We start from the raw sequence: 21,628 nt of genomic DNA on the forward strand, positions 1-21,628 counted from the left end.
CCCAATTTTTTTTTTTTCTACACACTCTCTTTTCCTCTCTCCTTCGTATAATACTATATTAGTACCATTACCCATCTCCCTTTCACCACCAAACCTCTGCACATCCTCTCTACTCTCTCTCACTCACAAGCAAAAAAAATGTCAGGCAACCATTACTCGAGGGACATCCACCACAACACTCCCTCGTTGCACCATCACCAAAACGACGCCGTTGTTGATAGAGAGTATTTGTTCGAGAAATCACTAACACCAAGCGACGTCGGAAAGCTAAATCGTTTAGTCATACCGAAACAACACGCCGAGAAACACTTCCCTCTCAATAATGCCGCCGATGACGTGGCGGCGGCCGAGACGACGGAGAAAGGGATGCTTCTGACCTTCGAGGACGAGTCAGGCAAGTGTTGGAAATTCAGATACTCGTATTGGAACAGTAGCCAAAGCTACGTGTTGACCAAAGGATGGAGCAGGTACGTGAAAGACAAGCAGCTCCACGCAGGGGACGTTGTTTTCTTTCAGCGCCACCGTTTTGATCTACATAGAGTCTTCATTGGTTGGCGAAAACGCGGCGAGGTTTCTTCCCCTTCCGCCATCTCCGTCGTCTCTCAAGATGCTCGAGTTAACACGACGGCGTACTGGAGCAACGGCTTGACTACACCATACCGTCAAGTACACGCGTCAACTAGTTCTTACCCTAACATTCACCAAGAGTATTCACACTATGGTAAAACTTTTTATCTCTTATCTCAATTTTTTTTTTTGTTATTTTTCTCTTATCTGTGTCAGATATATATACACTTACTGTTTTTAAAGATATGTGTCATAGATAATGTCTTTTCTTTTCACCAAAATATATACGTTCGTACATTTTTATAATATAGGTTATTATTTTATGCTTGGTGTTTTAGATTACCTTAAACATAATTTAGACTGAGCTTAACCATTTTAGCTGGTGGATATTTTATTTTCTTACACAAAATTGTCGGAATTAAAATCGCCCAGGAGTTATTTTATTTTATCCTAAAATATGTGACAATTAGATTAGTTGCATGTGTATATATATGTAAAATAACAACCTGAAATAACATTTTGTAATAGATATATCTCTTTGTTTTTCTTTCGTCATGTCATTTTTATTCTGGACAAGAAAATAAAGCCGCGTGCAATTTCAATAATCTTCGTCAAGTTGTAAACTAAGGAGAACCGTCCAATCAACTTAGACTAACGTGCTCGTTATTTCTTCCTCTAACTAATAAAAAAAAATATGTAACTAAAAGACGCGCGCGTGTCGCGACGGTGGAAAATTGTAGGCGCCGTCGCTGAGACACCGACGGTGGTTACAGGGAGCTCGAGGACGGTGAGGCTATTTGGAGTTAACCTGGAATGTCACGGCGACGTTGTCGAGCCACCACCGTGTCCCGACGGCTACAATGGCCAACACTTTTACTATTACTCAACTCCTCATCCAATGGTAATATTTTGTTTTTCTCATTCTGTCATATTCAATTTGCTTACGTCAAGTATGTCTATGCTACTATGCCAATAATTAAGTATTAAACAGATGTCGTGGCTGTTTCTCGAGATGAGACATAGAAACTTAGTAATTTTTTTAAATAGACCTGAAAGAGCTTTTGTTTAATAAATATTGTATAGAAGGAATCAGGATGACTAATACTGCACTTGAATGTAAAGCACATGGCCAATTTGTTGATGATAACTTTGTAGCCTAACATGATTTTAATTTTCTTTTTCTTCTGTACCGTAGCATGATTTTTTATGCAGAAGATAAAGTGATAATAATAACAATAGTTGCGTGATGGTTTTGTGAACAGAATATCTCATTTGCTGGGGAAGCAATGGAACAGGTAGGAGATAGACGAGGTTGACGATATCCGAAACGAATGGACAATCTTTTAGATTTTGACTTTAGATTATGAGTCCATACTTGGCCCAGTTGTCATAGACAAACACCAAAAAGGAGGACAATTAATATCAGTATAACTTTATTATTATGTACTTAGTTATTTACTATTTAACCAATTTGAAAACAAAAATAAAAAAAGAGTAGAATTTTCTTTTTCAACATTTGAGCCAGAGAGTTAAAAATGTGTATTATTTGATGCCTGAGAATCTGAGATAACTTCAATGAAACTCGCAAAAAGGTCATTTGAGAGCTTGTATCATGTATACGTGCATGTATATGAATCAATGACGATGAAAGATGATTTGGGAAATGTTGTGATTCATGTGATGAGATTACATGAAGAAAAAACTGTGGCCCTAACACATAATTAAAGAAGAGGGCATAGCATGTGTGTAAAAATGTATGTTATGTTACAACTTACAACGCCTTCTCTATCTGGTCCAAAGCAAAACCTAAGGACCATTTTATTCTATATTACTCTTCTTTTGATTCTCTTTGTTTTTTTCTTTTGAACTGCAGAGAAAGTGTGGAAGGAATATCTGAATCATTTATACAAGATATTCATTCTGACAAAACAAACGAGTTACGGTCCCAATTGTTTCTTTGCGTTTACGTTTGCCATTTTTATGATTATAATATAACATGGAACGCAATTGCAAATGTAAATGCAAACGAAACGATAAGGACTTTGCTATTCTATGTTTTCTAGTTCGTATTTATAATTCAGATATTCTCGTCTCCTCTCTTTGGTTCCTGAAGTGCTCTTCAAGAGTTCTCTCATCCACACCATAACAAAGAAGTCTGTTCTCTTTCTTTCTCTGGGCTGGGCTTTAAAGCCATTTGAGTTTTCGCCCTGGGTCCAAATACTAGAGTTTTGGGAAATTAACTAGTAGTCTTGGCCATTTAAAAGATTATATGTTGTTAAAAAAAGAGAAAGATTATATATATAACTACTTGATAGTATTTATCTTTTTATTATGTTTGTTTATGTATATAAGTAATATAACTACACGTAGGAACATAGTAAATTAAAAAGAAACATATGTATAAGGGCAATTCTCTTAAATAGACAATTTTTAAGTTTTAATCATAAAAATAGACCATAAGAAGGAAAATGACCAAAATGTTTCATTTAATAATGATCATTATACCTTAGATATATAAAAAAATAAAAAAATTAAAAATTAAAAAAAAAAATTAAAATAATAATTAAAAATAATATTTTTTTTATAGTTTTAGATTATATGTTTTCAAATTCGATTTTTTTTATAAAATTTTATTTTTTTAATTACTTATTTTTTCAAAATTTCTTTTTGTAATTTGAAAATACTTTTTGAAACTATTTTTAGAATTTTTATTTTCAAATTTTTAATATTTATATTTTATTTTATAAAATTTTATTTTTTTAATTACTTATTTTTTCAAAATTTCTTTTTGTAATTTGAAAATACTTTTTGAAACTATTTTTAGAATTTTTATTTTCAAATTTTTAATATTTATATTTTATTTTATAAAATTTTATTTTTTTAATTACTTATTTTTTCAAAATTTCTTTTTGTAATTTGAAAATACTTTTTGAAACTATTTTTAGAATTTTTATTTTCAAATTTTTAATATTTATATTTTATTTTATAAAATTTTAAATCTCAATTCCAAATCTCACACCTTAACTCTAAACAATAAGGAATTAGTTAACCATAGGGATATAAGTGTATATTTACCTTTTTAATGAAACATTTTGGTCATTTTAATCTTTACAATCTATATTTGTGATATAAATTTTTTTAAGGATATTTCCCTATGTATAATCATATATCCATAAATTAGTCAAAAGCTCAAATCCTTTGCACATGTTGTAAAGGTAAGTCTTCATAGACTTGCCTTGTATGCACGATTCTCTTTTTAGTATGGTAATAAATCGCTTGATTCTTCAATCTCAAATTGTTTCTTTATTTCTAGTAATACTATAAAAGTAGTGATTTGCTATTGATTTTTATTATGAATTTTTTTTAGAATTTAAAGCAAAAAGCAGCATGCGCTATCATGTATCATGTATGGATAACTTCAACATTATGTAACAATGCTTTCGTATTTTACAAGGGCAGAAACTGTAAAGCTACCCGCTTTGAAAATCAGAAGAAACTCATCAAATTGATGAATAATATATAAATAGTTTTAATGAAAACATAATAGTTTTAAATATATTGGGAAACTGAATGTCATTTAGATAACACATGTAGAAGCGAGCATGTGAGGAAACATTTTTTTATTATAAGTTAATTGCTTTTGTAATATTCATCTATTGAAATTTGTGTTTTCTCACATGGGTGAATTAATAGTGGATCTATTGATTATTAATTACGTATTTATTGCGTTCCCGGAACATATATATTTATTACTAATACTTTGGTAAACAAGATCACATATTCACAAATTTCACGTCAAGAAGGGAGAGAGATCAAATCTTATTCTTCTCTCCTTTCTCTCTTTCTTCTTTTTTGTCTTTTGGTTTTCTCGTTTTCTCCGAAGGGAAGAGAAACGATCGGCGACTCTCTCGCTACTGTCGCCGTTTCCTCCGTCTTCTCTCCTCTTCGCCGTCTCCTCCGTCTTCTCTCCTCTTCGCCGTCCGAAGAACGATGAAAACCCACCACGCTCGACGACTCTCTCGCTTCTGACGGTGTCTCCTCCGTCTTCTCTCATCTTCGCCGTCTTCGTAACAATGGAAACTCACCACGATCGACGACTCTCTTGCTCCGAATGGCGTCTTTTCCATCTTCTCTCGTCTCCGCACGGTCTCTTCCATCGCTCTTTCAGATGTCTCTCACGATCTCTTCAACTTCGAGATCAACTACCCAAGTAATTAACTTTCTCACCTCATCCTTCTTTGTATTTTGTTCGATGAGGGTTTTGATTGATCTAGTGTCTAATGTTCAAAGGTGAATTCTTTTTTATCTTGTTATCAGGAAATCGAAGAAAGATTTCTCTATCGGCTATTGTGGAGAAGAAGAAGTCTCCCAAGAGACTTGTCGTCGATGAAGCCATCAATGATGATAACTTCGTTGCATCTCTCCACCCTGCCACCATGGAGAAGCTCAAGTTCTTCCGATGTGATACCATTATCATCAAGATTGGGTCTTTTTCCTTCTTTTCACTCTGTTGAAAGAGATTTTAATTAGAGTTTTGTAGGTAATTGAAATCACTGATTAAATTAGGTGTTATGAATATGAAGACACTTGTTTTTTGATTATATGGTTCGTGATTACACTGAGTGCATTGCTAATTTGGTTTGAGATCAGAATGCATCGGGAGTGAGAACTTGAGGAGCCAAAGACAGCTTATTTCTTGGAGGCGAATCACCCCATGTCGGTTAGGTAAGTGTGCAAACTTGATCTCTCTACTTGCGACTCTCGGTTAGGTTACTAAATGCTTGTTAGAGTTAGGTTATGCTTAGTGAATATGGTTGTTAGGTTGTGGTTGTGGTTGTGATGAATGCTTCTGATAACTCTCAGTTGTGATGAATGCTTGTATTAGAGATGAATGCGTGTTAGGACTGTGTGCTTAACTCAAAGAGTAAAGGCAATTAAAAGCTTGGTAATAAATATGTTAGATAGAAGTCTACTCATCTCAACTTAACTCAAAGAGTTAAGGCAATTAAAAGCCAACTAACACAACCTTCTTTTCTTTTCATGTATTAAAACCGGGGCTTTCTCTCTTTTCTTTTCATCTTCTAACACGATCTCCCATTTTATTCTTCTTCAAACACCTTTCTTCTTCTTCCTATCTTCTCTCGCATATTAGGAAATGGATTCAACGAAACCATTTACTCAGACAACGAATTTTGTTGACCTGTTGAACAGTCAACAAGATATTGTCCATCCTGAACCCTTTCATTATGCGAGTTTTTCATCACAAGTCCCTGGTTTCAGTACTCAATGTACTGAAACTTCCAGCTTCTGTGAAGACTCACCTCGAGAGCGCAAAGAAAGGAAGAAATGAACTCCCACAGATGATCTTGTGCTCATTAGCGCATGGCTAAACACAAGCAAAGACCCTATTGTAAGCAATGAGCAGAAAGCCGGTACCTTCTGGAAACGCATAGCAGCTTACTATGCAGCTAGTCCAAAGGTGGAAAGAGGTCAAAAACGAGAGGCCATTCAGTGTAAGCAAAGGTGGCAGAAGATGAACGATCTTGTTTGTAAGTTCTATGGCTTCTATGAGGCTGCAACAAGACATAAAACTAGTGGTCAGAGCACCAAATATTCTTCAACGATCATAAGATTAAGTTTAATCTTCACCATGCTTTGGAGGAGCTGAAAAACGATCAGAAATGGAGTGCCCTTGCAAGTGCTAAGCTTGATGGACCACAAACATCAAGCGCTAAGAAGAGAAGGTGTGAGGATGGAGGGGAAGAGGCTATCTCTCAGGCAACTACGAATGATGATCACCCCACCAAACGTCCTGTTAGTGTTAAGGCAGCTAAAGGAGCAGGTGGTAAGAGAAACGTAGTTGATCAACTGGGTGTCTCGGAGTATCAGCGCATGTGGTCTATCAAAGAGCAAGACTTGGCGGCTAAAGAAAGACTTAAGATGGGTCTGCTCCAGAGTCTCATTGATAAAAACGAGCCAGATCTCAGTTTGAAGAAGCTCTGAAGGAGAAGCTAATTTCAGAGATGTTGGGTTAAATGTTTGTACTTGTGTCATGTTATTGTTTCAGTGTCTTTAGTCTATGTGTTTCATGTTCTGTTTCAGATTTTGTTCCATGCTCGGTTATGTGTCTTAAGTTGTTTGAACTCTATGTTAAATGCTCTGTGTTTTATTTCAATGTGAAATGTTCAACGCTCGGTTTGTTTTATTTAAATGCTCGGTTTATTTTATTTCAATGCTTCATGTATTATTAAAACACAAGGAGTTTACTTGTTTGCGTGTGTGTACTTGCAGAGAGGATGTCACGAGGCCGTATGTGACCAGAGAGGATGTCGCGAGAGGCCGTATGTGACCAGAGAGGATGTTACGAGAAGGAAGTCACAAGCGTTGTCTGTATGTGTCACAAGAGATGGAAGTCACAAGAGTTGTCCGTATGTGTCATAAGATGTATGTCATTTGAGTGGTCCGTATGTGTCACAAGATGTATATGTCACTTGGGTTGTCTGTATGTGTCACAAGAGTGGTCGAGTGAAACATTGATTTTATAAAGTTTATGCTTGTCTATATAATCACAAATGCTTCTTCTTTACTTCTCACGTCTCTAAAGAAAAATTGATTCTCTCTTTCTCCTTGATCTCAACAAAACCGAGATCTCAGCAAAAAAAAAATTGATTCACTAGTGTTCTTCTCTCTTTCTCCTTGATCACAAAGCCTCATTCTTTCTTTCTCCTTGATCACTAGTATTATTCTCTCTTGATGAGAAGATCACAAGCGTTATTCTCTCTTGATCACAAGCTTCATTCTCTCTTTCGATTGATCACAATCTTCATTCTCTCTTTCCAGTCAAAAAGAATAAACACACCCTTTTTCTTATTCGACAAAAGAATCAAAAATATCAATTCTATGGCTTCTTCTTTTCATAACACTTTTGAGGGAGTAGATAATAAAAATTTTGATCAATATTTTGATCAATATTTTGATCAACATTTTGATCAAACATTTGAAAATTTAGCCATTAGTTATGATGATCAAGAAGGAAGGAAAAAAAGAAAAAAACGAGTTCATATCGAACGGAATCGTGAAGAAGGAGATGTACATTTATGGAATGATTATTTCAGTGAAACTCCAACATATCCTGAAAATCTATTCCGACGACGATTTAGAATGAACAAGCCATTGTTCATGCCTATTGTTGATCGACTCTCCAATGAAGTTGATTTTTTTCGACAAAAGAAAGATGCTCTCGGAAGGCTTAGTCTCTCTCCACTTCAAAAGTGTACAGCAGTCATTCGTGTCTTGGCATATGGTTCCGCGGCTGATGTTGTTGATGAATACCTCCGACTCGGTGAAACCACTACTCGGTCATGTGTGGAACATTTTGTGGAAGGAATAATATATTTATTAGGAGATGAGTATCTCAGAAGACCAACACCAGCTGATCTTCAACGTTTACTTGATATTGGTGAGCATCGTGGATTTCCCGGGATGATAAGAAGCATCGATTGTATGCATTGGGAGTGGAAGAATTGTCCCACCGCTTGGAAAAGTCAATATTCACGTGGTTCGGCAAAACCCACAATCGTTTTAGAAGCGGTTGCTTCGCATGATCTATGGATATGACATGCATTTTTGGGACCTCCAGGTTCCTTAAATGATATCAATGTTCTTGATCACTCACCTGTTTTTGATGACATAATAAAAGGTCAAGCTCCAAAAGTCACTTTCTCCGTCAATGGAAGAGAGTATCATTTGACTTACTATCTCACAGACGGTATTTACACGAAATAGACAACTTTTATCCAATCTATTCCAATACCATAAGGGCCAAAAGCAGTTTTATTTGCTCAACATCAAGAAGCTGTCCGAAAAGATGTCGAGCGGGTTTTTGGAGTCTTGCAAGCTCGCTTTGCCATTGTTAAAAATTCAGCACTTTTTTGGGATAAAGCCAAAACTGAGAGGATTATGAGAGCATGTATTGTACTCCATAATATGATAGTAGAAGACGAACAAGATGGATACACTCATTTTGATGTTTTAGAGTTCCAACAAGGAGAAGACACCGGAACTTCACATGTCGATCTCACGTATTCTACAGATATCCCTTCAAATATCGCCAATATGATGGGTGTTCGAACTAGAATTCGTGATAGACAAATGCATCAACAGCTCAAAGCTGATTTGGTTGAACATTTATGGAGTAAGTTTGGACGTGATGAAGACAACAACTGAGTTCGAAATGTTTCTTTCAAATTATTCTCGATTATTGTACTAATCTTTATTTTTATGTTTTGTTTTATATCAATGTTTTAAATGTTATCTTTTAATATTTTTTATTTAATAAATGAATTTTATCTAACTTTTTTTTTTTTTTTAAGAACCCCTAATTAAGAAACTCTCATTGGACCGCTTAAAATGAGAGTTTCTTAACTAGAGTTCTTAACCCCACTTAAATACATTTAAAGTATTAAATAATCATTAAGAAACCCACTTAAAGGTAGGCCTGGGCATAAAATCCGGAACCCGAAATCTGAACCGAACTCGAACCGAAAAATCCGACCCGTTATCCGACCCGAATGTAAAAATACCCGAACGGGTCTTGTAGGGTGGTACAAAAAATATCTGAATCCGAAGTGTTATTAACCGAACCCGAATGGGTAACCCAAAAAATCCGAAATTAATAGTCAATATAAATATTTTGAAATATATATAAGTATTCCCATTATTAAATTCAATATTTGTGGTAATATGATATATAATAATAAATATTAAAATAATAATAAATGATTTAAGTACACAATTAGTTATAAATAATATTTTATAATTTGCTCATTGAAATAAAATTCTACTCTCTATAAGGCAATACATATTGTTTATAAATGATGTTTGTTTTCATGTTTGATTTAATATTTTATTGTTATTTTATCAATTTTATGTGTGATAGATTAATTTTTATTTAATTTAGATGTTTTTCTTTATGTTTTGCTTCAAAAATTTTATTTTTTACTTCAGTTATTTTTGAACCGAACCGATATAACCCGAATCCGTACGATATATGATTACTTTATGGGTTTTGTGACGTAATACAATTTTGAACTGAACCCGAAGTGTTATTATCCGAACCCGACCGTATTAATAAAATTTTAGTAAGGAACTTAGGAGCGTAAACCCGAAAAACCCGATTCGAACGCCAACGGGTACCCGAACGCCCCAGGCCTAATCATAGGATAATCATGCTCTCAGGGAAAAGGAAGGAACCAAGAAATAACGAGGTATGTAGTCGACTATTCATACGGTAAATGGGTTCTTAGACGAAAATGTGACGTTCACGAAACCTATTACGGAGAAGAGTGTCGGTTTCTGGATTCTGGTTTTCGTTGTCTGAATAACGGTAGAAAAGAGTCTGGTTTTCGACAATGGCGATGGCAACCACACGGCTGCTGCGATCTTACGGAGAAGAGTGTCGGTTTATGTTTTTTTTGTTGTTGCTTGAGACTCAAGGCAATGGTCTAGGTTAAGACAAACATCTAGGGTTACGACATTGTTTTGGTGTGAAACGATTATAGATTCAACGTAAGTGATTTTCTGGAGAGGAGTCGGAATAGGAGGATAGTGTCTGTCGGAGATGCCATCGGAAGAAACCAATGGGAGTCTCTTTTGTGTATGCTTTCACAAGCTGCTTCTAACGAATCTGAGATATATGAAGTTAATGGGAACCCTATAACCAAGCACAAGGGTTTCCTTTCGATGCGGTTTCCAGAACATAACCTAACCGTTGAGTATCATAGAACCCCGTTTCTTGTCGTGATTGGTCGGCCACCTGAGAACTCACCGGAAGATGTCAGAATGACGGTTAGAGTCGATGAGTTTAACTGGCAGTCAAAAAGATGGGCCGGGTCTGATGTTTTGGTCTTTAACACAGGACATTGGTGGAACGAGGACAAAACCTTTAACGCGTAAGAATCTTCATGTGAACTCAAACAAGACAAAGGTGATCGATAAGTACTCTTACTGTCATTGTTGTTGTTGTTGTTTCAGAGGTGTCTTTTTTCAGGAGGGAGGTAAGTTAAACAAGACAATGAGTGTAATGGAGGGGTTTGAGAAGTCTTTAAAGACATGAAAGTCATGGGTTTTAGAGAGACTAGACCCCAAGAATAGTTATATCTTCTTCAGAAGCCTTTCTCCTGTGCATTATAGGTATGTTTTCACAACAGTCTAAGGAGAATCAGACAAGAGTCTTTAAAATTGGTTTTATTAATTAAGTGTTTTCTTTTGGTTGTTGTAGGAATGGGACATGGAACTTGGGTGGTTTGTGTGATGCAGAGACAGAGCCAGAGATTGATATGAAGAAGATGGAATCTGATCCTGTCCACAACAGTTATATCTCTAAAGTATTGCAAGAAATGAGATATGAATATTGAAGGGTTAAGTTTATGAACATTACATATCTGGCTGAGTTCAGGAAAGATGGTCATCCTTCAAGGTATCGTGGTCCGGATGTTCCTGAAAATGCTCCTCAAGATTGTAGTCACTGGTGCTTGCATGAGAATGAGATTCTCTATGCGCAGCTATTGGCAATGAATTACCAAACAAAATGAAAAGATAATAAGTTGCTAGTGAGTACATGCTCAGCAAAATAGCAAGATAAATAAATAATTGAAGATAAATAAATCTTTTTTCCATTTGAGAAATTGCTAAATGCTTCAGTTATACACATGCCATTTATTAATGGTTTACTTTTTACAAAATTATAACAAAATGTTATTAAAATATCAATATAAAAAATGTAAGAAACTCACTTAGTGGTAAACGTGACATTCATTATCTGTTTTAATCAACAGTAAGGAAACGAGTAAAATACTTAACTAAAGAAGATGCAACTTGAGAAAATCATTTCGTTTTTCTTTCACAAAAGCATCACATTTTCATTTTCCTTTTACAAAAAGATCAACACAACAGACACAAGGCAGGACAGGACTATAATTAATAGTTTTAACAATAATGAACACATATTTGTAAGTGATTAGTGCCTTTTGAGAGCGACACCGGAGAGGACGACGAGAATGATGAAGAAGACGACCGAGACAAAGGAGGAGACCACAGCTCCACTGGTTTTCTGACAGAAGTCTCCAAACTGTTGGCAAATGGGGAGCCAGTTCGTGTTCTGGTTTCCATTGTGTGCTAGATACCCTATCGCCGCAGCCGATGACGCAGCTGCCATGTTAAACGCCATTGCCGCCTGATTTAATCATATATAAATTATTTATCTATCAGTAAATCATTAGAGTTTTAGCAATATTGGTTACATAATAATAGTATTGAAGAGGTTGGAGTATGTACAGTGTCTAGAACGAGCAAGAGGAGTCTTGGGGCTGTGGCGAGAGGGCGAACGATGGTGACTACGGAGAAAGGGAGAGATAGGAGGAGATATCCTGAGATCATGGACATGGCAATCACAAAGAACCTGAAAAACAACACATGACATCATTAGGTGACTTGCGTCACAAGAAAAACAGTATAATTGACATCAGACATGTAATAAACACGTAACTGGAAAGTTGGTAGATCGTCGTAGCCAGCTTCGAACTGTAAGAACTGTGTAAAGAAGGGAAGAGTCTCGTCGCTTGTAAACATCGTTCCAGCGGCTACTGATGCTGCAATAATGGCAGCTAAACGAAGGAGGAAGTCGAAGATTGAGAGACCTCTCTTGTATCCACCTGAGCCATTAGTAGTGTGGTCTCTAGCCACACCGATTAAAGGAGCTGATCCTTTCATGGCTGAGCTAGATTCCGCAGGGACATCAATGACGGTAGATTCGTTCTTCATCTTTCTTGAGATTAATTAAATGTTTTGAGTTACTTTGAAGAGGAGAATCAGTAGACAGTTTGATGCTTTGGTGGTGAAGAAAAGTAACAAGATTAGTGATTTTTATAGTACTTTATATGGTTTTGGTAGAATCAATGGAGCAGACGAAGTGGGGAATGAAGAGTAGTTGCTAGTGCACTTATTAGTATATATGGAGTTAGCAAAGCATAATTATATATAATAATACAAGTCAACAGTCTGTAGACTTTTTTTAACTAAATATACATATATACTGGTGGTTTAATAATTTATTATCTTCAGTTATGTCAATGTGGCAACTACTACGCATGATTTTCAAACTTAACAGATAACCTAGGCGCTGAAAAGCTTTGGCTATAAAAGTATACTCCATTTACTATCATATGGCTCATTACTTAAACCCTATGTCCCTATCTGATGCAACAACTTTATCTCTCAAACGAGACGAAAAACTCCAATTAAATCCACTTCCCCCTAAACTTACCAAGAATCACTATAAAGCTAAATTAAGCTGGATGAGAGAACCAAAAAGAAAAAGAAAGAAAAAGAGTGATTTTACAAAATTCCTTTTACTAGACAAGTAATCTACAAGTCTAGTTCCTATAGTCTTGGAAGTGAAAAAGAGAGGAAGATCTCATGGACTGACTCTCTTTCAGATCTTCACCCATATGAGTCCACAATCTGCAAAGGCATTGAATTTTCTTTAAGGACGGTACTTTTCACCTTTGCAGTACTTTTTCCACATATTCCGGTATGCGGATTCAAGAGCAACAGCAAAGGACGGACCAAGACTTATCTCAGTTTTGAAAGAGCGGTCACATCAGAAGCTGGATCAACAGATAACTGCACATACTCATCCTCATTTTAAGCAACCAGGTGTCCTAAACCTGAATAAAAAAGAAGACGGGATGTCCCGAGTAAGAAGCAATTTTGCCAAGAAACAAAAACATAACCGAGAGCTTACCAACGTTTGCTGAGAAGACTGACATCAACATTATGAGCATGTACTGAACCAGCCATAATAACACATGGGACTCACATGTATAGGGAGATTCACAGGTAGTGGTTGTTCCATCATAAGGGAATGTGTCCAAACTGCATGAAATGTAAATCATACTCAAAATTTTCATAATGTCAATATATTAGCGTCGGCATTTTTCAGTAATACAATGTGTCAAACTCCATCTTTCTTCAACATTTTATCCCTAAACCTAAATGTTTTTGCATATGCCTGCAAAACCATGAGAGATTAGTTGCTCAAAAGGGAGGAAATGAATCGCTTTAACGGAAAACGTATAATACATATATAAAAAAAAATCAAGAAAAGAAAAAAATACCTTAACGACCACTGAATAAACCACGACTTTGTACTTTGTGTAATCATGATGCCTGAGAAGCGCTTCAATGAAATAAGATACTGAATGAGTGGAGAAATCTGGGAAGATATATATATCCGATGGTGGTAGTGGTTATAACAGAATATAAACGGCACTTAGCACCAGGAAAGTAGAAAAACAATCTAAAACTCATGGAGGACTATAATTCCCGAGCAGTGGTCTCATGTCAGGATACCTCGTAAATAACAGGAGAGAGAAAAATCAAACCTAAGTTGTTAAAAGTTTCTGCTTAGGTGGATTTTACCTGGATTGTTTCTCGATCATGCTGGCAGCAGCATCCATTTCCCCCTGTAATATTACCATTCTATTGACTCTATTTATTATTTTTAAGGAATCATTGAGACGCCCTTGTTCTAATATCAAACCTGGACTGTGTAGACAACACCAAAGGTTATTAAGCGACTGGGCGAAATTTGGTTTGATTTGACAGAGCCCATCTACAAAGGTTTGGAAGTATTATTAATTAGCCACAAAATTTGTTATATGTTATAAATCTGGATGTCCATGACCCGCCCGGTCCATAACCGGCCTAATGCTAGAGAGAGAGAGAGTCGGCCGCACCCTAGAGGAGAGAGAGAGCCGGCGCGTAGAGAGAGAGTCGGCCAAACCTAGTTTCCTTTTCCTTATGTTTTGTACTCTTTCCATATTTGTATTTCTTTTCTCTAGTTTTTCTATTATTCTATGACGGTGTAATTGCATATATATAAAGGGCTCCTTATGTTTATGAATAATAACAGAAACATACAAATTTTATTCTCTTGTTTCACAACACGTTATCAGCACGATTACGCTCTAAACCCTAAGCTAAAGTCCGAACCCTAAAACCCTAATCTCATCCCGGCGATAAACCCTAAAGCCGACGAACCCTAATCTGATCGAGAACCTAAAACCCCATACTAAAGGCGTTCCCGATCTCAACACGCGACCTCAGTCCGTTCCTCAGCTCGCGACTTCAGCCTGTTCGCGAGACACGATCTCAGCCTGCTCGACGCGACCCGATACCGTTCGCAGCTCGACAGCCAGCACGTTCACGACCCGATAGCTGCTTGCTCCCGTTCGCGACTCGTCTCAGCTTCAATCCGTTCGCGACAGACAACAACCTGTTTGCGACCCGACAACAACGATCAGCCCGCGTTCTTCTCTATTCGGTGATACATTCAACCCGACATTGAGGTTTAGGTAAAACTAAAACCTAAGAACCAAACCCTAAGGCAATAGATCCAATCCCTAATAACCTATATTGAATCTTATTGCTTGACTAAAATCGAAACCCTAATTCCCTAAAGCCTAGCCGCATGCATACCATGCAAACCCTAATCTGAAATCGAAATTTGATTTGATTGTTTATGTGATTGAATGTTTTGAATCTGATTATCATCACATAGAACCGATTGCTAGGATTGATCAATCTCATTCTTGAATTCAGTTGTTTGAATTAATAAAACCGATTGAATGAATTTGGAATCGCTTGATAGTCTTGATTAATCCCTAACCAGACTTGCTTATATTGAAACCCTAATTGCATTATCTCATTGAATATGATCGTTAGGTTGATAGTAACTAAACCCCTCGATACATTGCTTGATTGTTTTATTGAGGTTTCATGATCACTTAGAATCGTTCTTGCTATGATGAATAACCGATTGCATTAAGATCATATAGAAACCGTTTGATAAGATTGTTCATACTTGTCTCGGCCGTGCGGCTTGCATCATATCCGAATGAACTGATCACCTCGTTTGGACGTGCGGCTTGTTTAAACATTGCATATCCGTTTAAGCTTGTTTTGATTGCATCATATAGAGAACATTGAACACTATAATCTTAAAGATAAAACATATGATTTCAGATGTCGAAAATCAACAACTTGGATTTTGCTGCCCTAAATCTCTGGAGATAATTACTTGCAATGGGCACTTGATACTAAGACCATCATGAAATCCAATGGACTCTGTGAATGTATCACCGAAGATAATAATGCAAGTGAGAAAGATAGATACAATACGATATTGATTATACGCCATCATCTTATTGAGAGTCTCAAAGATCAATATTTGACTATTGAGAATCCTCTAGACCTTTGGACAGAGTTGAAAACGAGATATGATCACCAGAGAACAATGTTATTACCAAAGGCTACATATGATTGGAGGAATCTCAGAATCCAGGACTTTAAGTCTGTGGACGAATATAACTCGGCCCTATTTAAAATAGTTTCGAAATTGAAACTATGTGGTGAGGATATAACAGATAAGGATATGATTGAGAAAACCTTTTCCACCTTCCACACAAGCAATGTGTTGTTACAACAACAGTATCGTGAGAAGGGCTTCTCTACTTATGCTAATCTGATCTCTTGTCTCTTGCTCGCTGAGCAGAACAATGAACTGTTGATGAGAAACAGTGAATTGAGACCTCCTGGAACAAATCTATTACCTGAGGCACATGCGACCGTAGATGATAAGAAAGAGTCGAACCATTTCCAGGGTAATAGCCAACATGACCGTGGTCGTGGAAAATGGCATGGACGTGGTGGTTGAGGCCGTAATTCGTTCGGTCGAGGCCGAGGTAACTCATATGGCCGTGGCTCCTATGGAGGCCGTGGACATGGCCGAGGCCGTGGTACATAATTCAAGCCACAAAACTCGACCAAATCCGTGTGTCATAGATGTGGTATGGACAATCATTGGGCTAAGACATGTAGGACTCCCAAACATCTCGTTGATCTCTACCAAGAGAGTTTGAAAGGGGAGAATCCTGAAGCTCACATGACTTATCAAGATGGTGAAAATGATTTCAATCATGAACAAGACGATCTTATGGATTATGAAACTTCAGATTGTCTAAAAGAATGAAGTTTAATTCGACATCTATGTTTTTGTGTGCTTTGCTTTGTGTTTTCTATGTTTTGATTGCTTTGAACTTATTTTATTAATGAATGAAAGTTTTTATAAGAAGTCTCTAAAGTATCATTCCATAGTTTGTTCTGAAGAATGAAATATGATATGGATGTATTCGTTGTGGACAGTGGGTCAAGCCACACGATCTTAAGAGACAAAAGATATTTCTTAAATCTAACAATGAAAAACGCCAATATCAATACCATTGCGGGTATAGCCAGTCTCATAGAGGGCTACGGCCAGGCCAACATCCTGTTGCCTAAGAGTACGCATCTAGAGATATATGATGCATTATATTCACCCAGCTCTAAGAGAAGCCTATTGAGCTTTAAAGACATTCGAATGAATGGTTTTCATATTGAGACTACGGGCGAAGGAAATAAAGAGTTCCTTTAGATCATAGAGATCGGCCAAGGACATAAGAAAGTCCTAGAGTCTATACATGCGCTCTCTACTGGCCTTTATTACGCCAAGGTTGGTATGATAGAAGCCAATGCCGTATTGAACAAAGTGGCCACCGAGAATTTTACTCTTTGTCTTGATAATGCTGGTGAGTTCACGTCCCAAGCGTTTAATGATTACTTTATGTCCATGGGGGTAAGTGTGGAACCCTTCGTGGCACATGTACATACACAGAACAGCTTGGCCGAATCATTCATAAAACGCATACAACTCATAGCTAGACCATTTCTTATGAGGTCTAACCTTCCGGCTACAGCTTGGGGACACGCGGTCTTACACGCGGACGAATTGATTCGGACAAGACCGTCTAGTGAACATAGATATTCTCCATTACAATTGCTTACGGGTCATGAGCCAGGCATATCCCATCTTAAGACATTTTGCTGTGCCGTTTATGTGCCAATTTGCTGACCCGAAAAGAGTGGCTAAGTCATATATACCAGCTGCTAATGCACCAATAAGAATTGATGTTCAAGAGGGACACAATGAAATTGCTACAGAGTCTAGACAACGTTTGAAACGTGGTAGACTAATAGGTTCCAAAGATAAGAACCTCGGAAAACAAAGAAAGGTGCAGATAATAAAACCGAGGTTGTTGAAACCCTAGACACGACCGCGACAGTCTCTAAATCCCAAGACTTAGCCGCAGCCGATCCCAAACCCTAATAGCGATCGCGGCCGATCATGAATGCTTAGATGCGGCCAGCCCTGATGTATCTAAACATGATTCTTGGGACGCCAAGATTCAAGGTACTGATGGTCCTGATAATAATGAGATCTTAATAAATTATGTCTTGTCTGGGATACAATGGAATAGAAAGAATGTTGACATTGATGATATATTTGCATGCAATGTAGCACTTGAAATCATGGATGATAATGAGGATCATAAACCCACGTCTATCTTAGCGTGCACTCACCGATCAGATTGGATCAAATGGAAAGAAGCTATAAACGTGGAGTTAAACTCTTTAAAGAAGAGAGATGTCTTTGGACCAATAGTCCGGACACCATATGATGTTAAACCAGTCGGCCATAAGTGGGTCTTTGTGAGGAAGAGAAATAAACATGGTAATGTCGTTAGATATAAAGCACGGCTTGTTGCACAAGGATTCTCACAAAGACCAAGAATAGATTATGAAGAGACATACTCCCCTGTGGTGGATGCTACTACTTTTAGATTCCTGATAAGTCTGGCTATAAGAGAGAAATTAGACTTGCGGTTAATGGATGTTGTAACTGCATACTTATATGGACCACTGGATAATGAGATTTATATGAAAGTACCAGAGGGTATAAAGTTGAAAAACAAATCGAGTATATAAAGTTGAATAAGTCACTTTATGGATTGAAACAACCAGGTCGAATGTGGTACAATAGGTTAAGTGAGTACCTAGAGAGAAGGATACATAAGAATGATCCGATCAGCCCTTGTATCTTTATAAAAATTCGGCCAGGGCTTTGTGATTATAGCAGTGTATGTTGATGATTTGAATATCCTAGGAACCTCTGGAGAGATCTCCCAAACAGTTGAATATCTTAAGAAATAATTCGAGGTGAAAGATCTAGGAAAAACAAAATTTTGTTTGGGATTACAGCTTGAGTACATTAAAGATGGAATCCTTGTGCATCAAATGGCATAAACAGAGAAAGTACTCAAGAGATTTAACATGGCCGAGTCTCATCCATTGTCTAGCCCCATGGTCGTGAGGTCTCTCGGCCTGGACACTGATCTGTTCCGTCCTAAGATGGACGATGAAGATGTCCTAGGTCCCGAAGTGTCATATCTCCGTGCCATAGGAGCTTTGATGTATCTGGCTAGTCATACACGACCAGATATATGTTTTGCCGTGAATCTATTATCAAGATTTAGCTCATGTCCGACCCAAAGGCACTGGAACGAGATTAAACATGTTCTTCGTTACCTGCAAGGAACAAAAGACTTGGGTCTATTTTATACTAACCATAACAAAGATGGTTTAGTTGACTTTGCTGATGCAGGTTATCATTCGGATCCACACAAGGCTCGATCACAGACAGACTATGTGTTTACACATGGTGGAACAACCATATCATGGCGTTCCATGAAGCAGACGATCGCGGCTACATCATCTAACCACTCGGAGATATTGGCAATACATGAGGCTAGCCGCGAGTGTGTGTGGTTACGGTCCATGACCAACCATATACGAGTTGATTGTGGGATGACCGAAGGCAAGGACGCGCCAACCGTGATGTATGAGGACAATGCAGCTTGCATTGCTCAGCTTAAGGATGGCTACATCAAAGGAGACCGGACGAAGCACATCCTGCCTAAGTTCTTCTTCACGCACGAGCTTCAGAAAGCCGGCGAGGTCCAAGTCGTCCAAGTGCGTTCCAGTGACAACTCAGTCGACCTGTTCACCAAATCACTTCCTACCTGCACGTTCAGAAAACTCATGCATCAGATTGGGATGCGTTAACTGAAAGACCTTTAGTGATGTTCAGAACAGGGGGAGTAATCCGTGTTGTACTCTTTTTCCTTCACCATGGTTTTGTCCCACTGGGTTTTTCTGGTAAGGTTTTAATGAGGCAACATCTAAAGTGTATTACAAACTCTGTATGGTTATGGCATCCAATAAGGAGTGTTATATATTTTGGATGTCCATAACCGGTCCGGTCCATAACCGGCCCAATGCTAGAGAGAAAGAGAGTCGGCCGCGCCCTAGAGGAGAGAGAGAGACCCGGCGCCTAGAGAGAGAGTCGGCCAAACCTAGTTTCATTTTCCTTATGATTTGTACTGTTTCCATATTTATATTTTCTTTCTCTAGTTTTTCTATTATTCTATGACGGTGTAATTGCATATACATAAATGACTCCTTATGTTTATGAATAATAACAGAAACATACAGATTTTATTCTCTTGTTTCACAACATTATATTTTATTACTGGTTACTAATATTTTTCGCACAAAATTTCTTTGAGCAGTGGTAAATAGTTAATGTCTAATATTAAATTTACCCAACATCATAAATAGATATTGGACTGCCAAGAAAGATGGAATTTATTTTAGAAGGGCTTATGATAAACCATCGGAATTTGAACGTCACTGGAATTTTGCTCCTTAATAGGTGGTTTTATGTGTCATGCACAAAAACCGTTATAAAATTATTAGATCAAGTGGTGGCAGACGAGCAGATTCTTCGACGAGCAGATTCTTCGACGAGCATATCTGTCTGTCCGGGTCTGATCTATATGAGAAAAGATATATCTTCTACTTTTTACTAATTCTTGCGTGAATATCTATTTTTAAAAATATGTTTTATTTTATAATAATTTTTAAATTACCTAATACAGCTGATTTGTCTATAAAGTTGTACTTTTAATTTAACTACCATTGTCTATTTATGCTGCTATAAATGTAAAAAAATGTATTTATGAATAAATTTATATGGTTTTAAAAATATAAATTGTACTTTGTAAATATTATGTACCGTGTTCAATGCATATAAACTTCTAGAACCTTTTAAATATGTATATCATAATATAATATTCATATTTCAAATAAAATTGTAAATATTGGTTAATTTTAATTTATATTAAATATCTTAGATAATGTATACAAAGTAATAAAAATGTGTGTTTGCTAATGTTGACTAATATTTTATTATTGCGATATAATTAAGTATTAAGAATTTTGAACACGAGTCTTCAATTTTAGTTGGGTCAAAATCGGTCCTAATGATATCAACAGTTAAAATAACTTAAACATAGCAAAACGTGTTGTCCACACGTAATCTAGCAATGAAGTAACATTTATGTTACCGCTCGTAACAAGTGATTGCCATCTCCAAGTCACCACTGTTCTTATATATGACACCCATGTTACAATATGCTTCGGTATACATGGGCGTCTCAAGTGCAGCTTTCACGTAGCAGCACAAGGCACTGTCATATTGCATCATTTCGGAGTACACAACACCTAAGTTGTACAATGAACATTGTGAATTAGAGTTAACAAAAGGTACAAAAAAAAGTCACGAGCCTGAACGCGCCCCTCTTTGCGATCGAGAAGGCGGATCCATAAGAAATCACTTACGACTGAAATTCGGCGAATCGGGAGTGAATCGTCGCCGATAAGTCAGCTCCGACGTCCTCTCCACTCTTCTCCTCCACCTTATCTCTACAAGCTTCCATGGAGTCAGGAATCATTCCTCCTCCACCATCATCGTCCTCGGAAATACAAAGTATCTCATGTGGTCTCGCCGTTGAATCTCTTCCGCCGGCTCCGACGTCGTCGTCGACCATGACCTCTGCTTCGTCGTCAACCATGACCGCTTCGCCGTCGACGACTTCGTTGGCGATGGAGGTTGCGAGTAATGAATTCCCTGATTTCGTCCAGGTACAGTCATCGTCGTCGTCTTTAGCGCTGGTGAACACGAGTCTCAGCTCTCCGGTCTCCATCAACCCTCCATCTTCGTCAC

The 21,628-nt window shown here is 37.3% G+C and overlaps 3 protein-coding genes across 4 annotated transcripts; 2 read left to right on the top strand and 1 right to left on the bottom strand.

The window, feature by feature from the left end:
- The first annotated feature begins 6 nt into the window (after nt 1-6).
- On the top strand, nt 7-2,431 carry LOC106327578 (B3 domain-containing protein At3g11580). Of its 2 annotated transcripts, none has more exons than XM_013765749.1 (3): nt 7-721; nt 1,275-1,468; nt 1,830-2,431. In XM_013765749.1, the coding sequence occupies exons 1-3, from the start codon at nt 139-141 to the stop codon at nt 1,881-1,883; spliced, it is 831 nt and encodes a 276-aa protein (XP_013621203.1). In that variant the 5' UTR covers nt 7-138; the 3' UTR covers nt 1,884-2,431. The 2 variants fall into 2 exon arrangements, with proteins under 2 accessions (XP_013621203.1, XP_013621213.1); XM_013765759.1 differs by having other exon boundaries at nt 1,308-1,468.
- Nucleotides 2,432-4,640: 2,209 nt separating this feature from the next.
- On the top strand, nt 4,641-11,159 carry LOC106340198 (protein trichome birefringence-like 8). Its single transcript, XM_013779075.1, is given in 10 exon segments — nt 4,641-4,713; nt 4,885-5,053; nt 5,947-6,112; nt 6,229-6,553; nt 6,670-6,743; nt 6,859-6,957; nt 9,805-10,013; nt 10,125-10,517; nt 10,600-10,758; nt 10,847-11,159. Coding segments are annotated over 10 exon segments (1,980 nt in total).
- Nucleotides 11,160-11,536: 377 nt separating this feature from the next.
- LOC106300468 (casparian strip membrane protein 2) lies at nt 11,537-12,434 on the bottom strand. The gene is made up of 3 exons (XM_013736621.1): nt 12,113-12,434; nt 11,902-12,025; nt 11,537-11,800 (listed from the first exon to the last, which is right to left on the bottom strand). Exons 1-3 carry the CDS (start codon nt 12,385-12,387, stop codon nt 11,585-11,587), a joined length of 615 nt encoding a protein of 204 aa, XP_013592075.1. The 5' UTR covers nt 12,388-12,434; the 3' UTR covers nt 11,537-11,584.
- Nucleotides 12,435-21,628: the final 9,194 nt, after the last annotated feature.

Source organism: Brassica oleracea, chromosome C1 (genome assembly GCF_000695525.1).
Source record: "Brassica oleracea var. oleracea cultivar TO1000 chromosome C1, BOL, whole genome shotgun sequence".
NCBI classification, from domain to species: domain Eukaryota; kingdom Viridiplantae; phylum Streptophyta; class Magnoliopsida; order Brassicales; family Brassicaceae; genus Brassica; species Brassica oleracea.

What these genes read in the sequence shown, in the direction of transcription:
- LOC106327578 (XM_013765749.1), top strand. Translation starts at nt 139, where the DNA reads ATGTCAGGCAACCATTACTCGAGGGACATCCACCACAACACTCCCTCG. An exon ending in CCAAGAGTATTCACACTATG is followed by an intron (nt 722 to 1,274) that starts GTAAAACTTTTT and finishes TGTAACTAAAAG; the next exon opens with ACGCGCGCGTGTCGCGACGG. An exon ending in ACTCAACTCCTCATCCAATG is followed by an intron (nt 1,469 to 1,829) that starts GTAATATTTTGT and finishes TTTTGTGAACAG; the next exon opens with AATATCTCATTTGCTGGGGA.
- LOC106300468 (XM_013736621.1), bottom strand. Translation starts at nt 12,387, where the DNA reads ATGAAGAACGAATCTACCGTCATTGATGTCCCTGCGGAATCTAGCTCA. An exon ending in GACGATCTACCAACTTTCCA is followed by an intron (nt 12,026 to 12,112) that starts GTTACGTGTTTA and finishes GTTGTTTTTCAG; the next exon opens with GTTCTTTGTGATTGCCATGT. An exon ending in TCTTGCTCGTTCTAGACACT is followed by an intron (nt 11,801 to 11,901) that starts GTACATACTCCA and finishes TGATTAAATCAG; the next exon opens with GCGGCAATGGCGTTTAACAT.